The sequence below is a fragment of the Zea mays genome, unplaced genomic scaffold (genome assembly GCF_902167145.1).
Source record: "Zea mays cultivar B73 unplaced genomic scaffold, Zm-B73-REFERENCE-NAM-5.0 scaffold_106, whole genome shotgun sequence".
NCBI classification, from domain to species: Eukaryota; Viridiplantae; Streptophyta; class Magnoliopsida; order Poales; family Poaceae; genus Zea; species Zea mays.
The window spans coordinates 22924-25594 of record NW_023366723.1 but is presented as its reverse complement, the minus strand read 5'-3'; the positions used below and the strand labels follow the sequence as shown (position 1 = coordinate 25594).

At 49.5% G+C, this 2671-nt stretch overlaps 1 protein-coding gene across 1 annotated transcript in view; it reads right to left on the bottom strand.

Annotated features, from left to right (window-relative positions):
• LOC118473676 (ribosomal protein S3, mitochondrial) overlaps positions 1 to 1801 on the bottom strand; it is a 48912-nt gene extending 47111 nt beyond the window's left edge. Inside the window, exon 1 of the mRNA XM_035963615.1 lies at positions 1709 to 1801. Within this exon, the coding sequence (XP_035819508.1) occupies positions 1709 to 1782 (74 nt within the window). The 5' untranslated portion in view covers positions 1783 to 1801. The remainder of the gene's footprint in view (positions 1 to 1708) is intronic.
• Between the last annotated feature and the right edge of the window lie 870 nt (positions 1802 to 2671).

The following is a 2671-nucleotide window of genomic DNA, read 5'->3' as shown; positions in this document are numbered from 1 at the left end:
CCCAACCTGTGGTGGATCCCGGGGGACAAAGCAAAGTAAAAGCGCTTGATCCTTTGCCCCATACTTGGAGATCTTCCTCCCCGCCGATCAAGCAGCAACGCTGCTCGTGATAGGCTTAGCTTAAGCCGCTAACGTTCGGTTCGGATAAGTAAGAAAGTCCCTTCGGTCGGTTCGCTCAGGTGGTCTTCCCTTATTTTCCCTAACGTTCAGAGTTGTTCTGGTTTTAGAAAGGAGCACCGCCAAGTCCACTAGGGGCGCCCTGAATGAATAAGAAATGGACAGCTGAGGCATATCTCAGTAGCTTGCATGAAAAATAGAAGATAATAAGTTAGATGTCGATTACACACCTGAGGTTGGTAAGAACTGAGGGACAATGCCCCCCTCGCAGGGCCCATCAGCGAAGCAACTGCTACTTAATCGGGCGGTTTGCTTTCGTGCAAGGCCCCCGCTGCTGGAACAGGCGGTTGTCATTTTCAAGTAAACGCCCCACCCCAGAAGGACGCCCTCGCTCTATTGGCAAAACGCTTCGAAAGAAGAACGTATCGCCAAGGCCCCGACCGGCCGGCCCGCCCCCTTTCTTTGCCCGCCGGCCGCCTAGCTCGTTATTCTTTGAGATCTGGATAGAGTCTCGCTTCGGGGCGGGGGAAGCATGGATTCGATAGATCTATCGAATCCATGCTGCAAGCAGCAAGCGTAGGCTAAAAAGGCAATAGTCTAACGTTGGGGTAGGGCGCGCCAAAACAACCGGGGGCCCCGGAGGGGTCAGTACAAAAGTACTATATTCTTTCCACTTACTTTCATTGGCTAGCTGCCTTTTGTAGCGCGCGTACTCTGATCCTCTTCTACGAATCTACAACTCTCTTTACTGAGCGAGACTTCATCTATATCCCTAAAAGTGGATTTTGATTCCCATTTTTTCTTTGAATGACAGCTTCAACTAGGCTCCACCTTAGAGAGGGTTTTCGGTTTTTTTTAATCAAGATAGGGTCAGGGGCGCGTCGGAACGGTAGCTGCAAGGTCTCATCCGAGAGTCCAATCTCTTTGTACTGTGCTTTTATGTCTTTGAATAAAAAAGAAAGAAGGGGGTCGATTTAGGCTCCTTCCCTTCCACTGCATAGCTGCGCTATCAGGTACTACGAGCCCTCTGCCCCACGCATCTAACCAGCTCGCGTGGTTCACCGGTTCCACCGAAAACTCTCATTTGTTGAAGCGGAGCATAGTGCGGCGCCGAGCGAAAAAGGTCTCTTTTTTCGGTTTATTCACTGATCTGAAATGAAACTTAGCACTTGTTTTTTTCTTGATTCCTGGGGCTAGGCGTTCGCAGAATCAGTCTATCCGAACCGCAGACGCACTTTTAAGATCAGTGACGGCCTCTCCAGCGGAGCTGGGCGCCGGGGCCCTGGATGCGCTAGCGATCGGCACATTAGGGGAGTAGAGTACTTGCCCGGGTTTCTCGGCCTGGTATCCTTATCCTCGCGTTCATGATATCTACATTCAACTGTGCCCCGGAGACACGGTCGAAGCACGCCCGCCCCGTGTGCGTCTTTCACGACATGCTCTGGTCCCGGGTTTCTTCCTGTGGTCTTCTAGCGTTAGAAGAAGTCGTGTCCGTCCCGGACATCTGCAACGTCCTCTCACGCCTTTGGGGGGACAAACAAAGATCAGGAAAAGACGGACCGAACCCATTCGGTGACTTTCGCGGTCGCCCTCACTGAACCGACTTGGATCTGAACTACGATTCAGATCAAGTCTTACCGAAATTGGATTTCCTTTTCGTGCCATATGTCGCTTAGACTTTACTTTTGCCCCTTTCTGCCCTTTCCTCTATTTGTTCGATAGGGTCCTCGTTCTATTCTAATTCTAAACCCATTGTCGTCCACAGTTTCCTTGTCGACGCGAAGGGGCAAGCAGCCCCCAAACAAAGTCTGAGATCAGAACTCATACCGCGGTTGTGGCCGCATGCAAGTTCTTCAATATTTAGAGAGTATGTGTTAGTACGAGATCGCGCTATCAACTTATTTAATCTTTCTCGATGAAGCAAGAAAACGGATGCGCCTAGCGCTAGTTGCTCAATCCGTTGCTTGTTTGGTTGATTAGGACAAAATTGTATCCCTTAGGAACCGTACATGCACCTTTGTTTGGATGCCGATTGAATATTGTTACAATACGAAATACTTGAAGGCCACACGCAATTGACTCACCTACATTTTATGCTCCCACCTTTTTGTAGACTCAGCTTCTGCCTCTGGGGAAGCACTCACATTATGATCGAATTACAATGTGCAGGTTTTGTGACCACCACTGATGCTTGCTGTGGGCTGGGCAAGTATGGAGGCCTATTCTATTCATGTGTGTTCTTCCACGGATGGCGTGCTGCGACGCATCGAGCCATGTCGGGTGCAATTCATCTAACTAACTCCACCTTCCTCCTACGGGTCTGCAGTCAAAAGAGTTGTTCAGTCATATGGTATGTATACATAAATCTGCTTTTCACTCTTCTGCAATGGGATTCGGACATGATCCAATCGACCTTCCTCTACTTGTTGATGGCCTGTACTGTAAAGAAGAGCCCAGCGGATGGAAGCTGTTGAGTGGAGCTTCACCTGGCTGGATAAAAGCACTCTACCTAGGCTTGTAATAACTAGTACTTTCTATAATGCTTGGTTCCAAC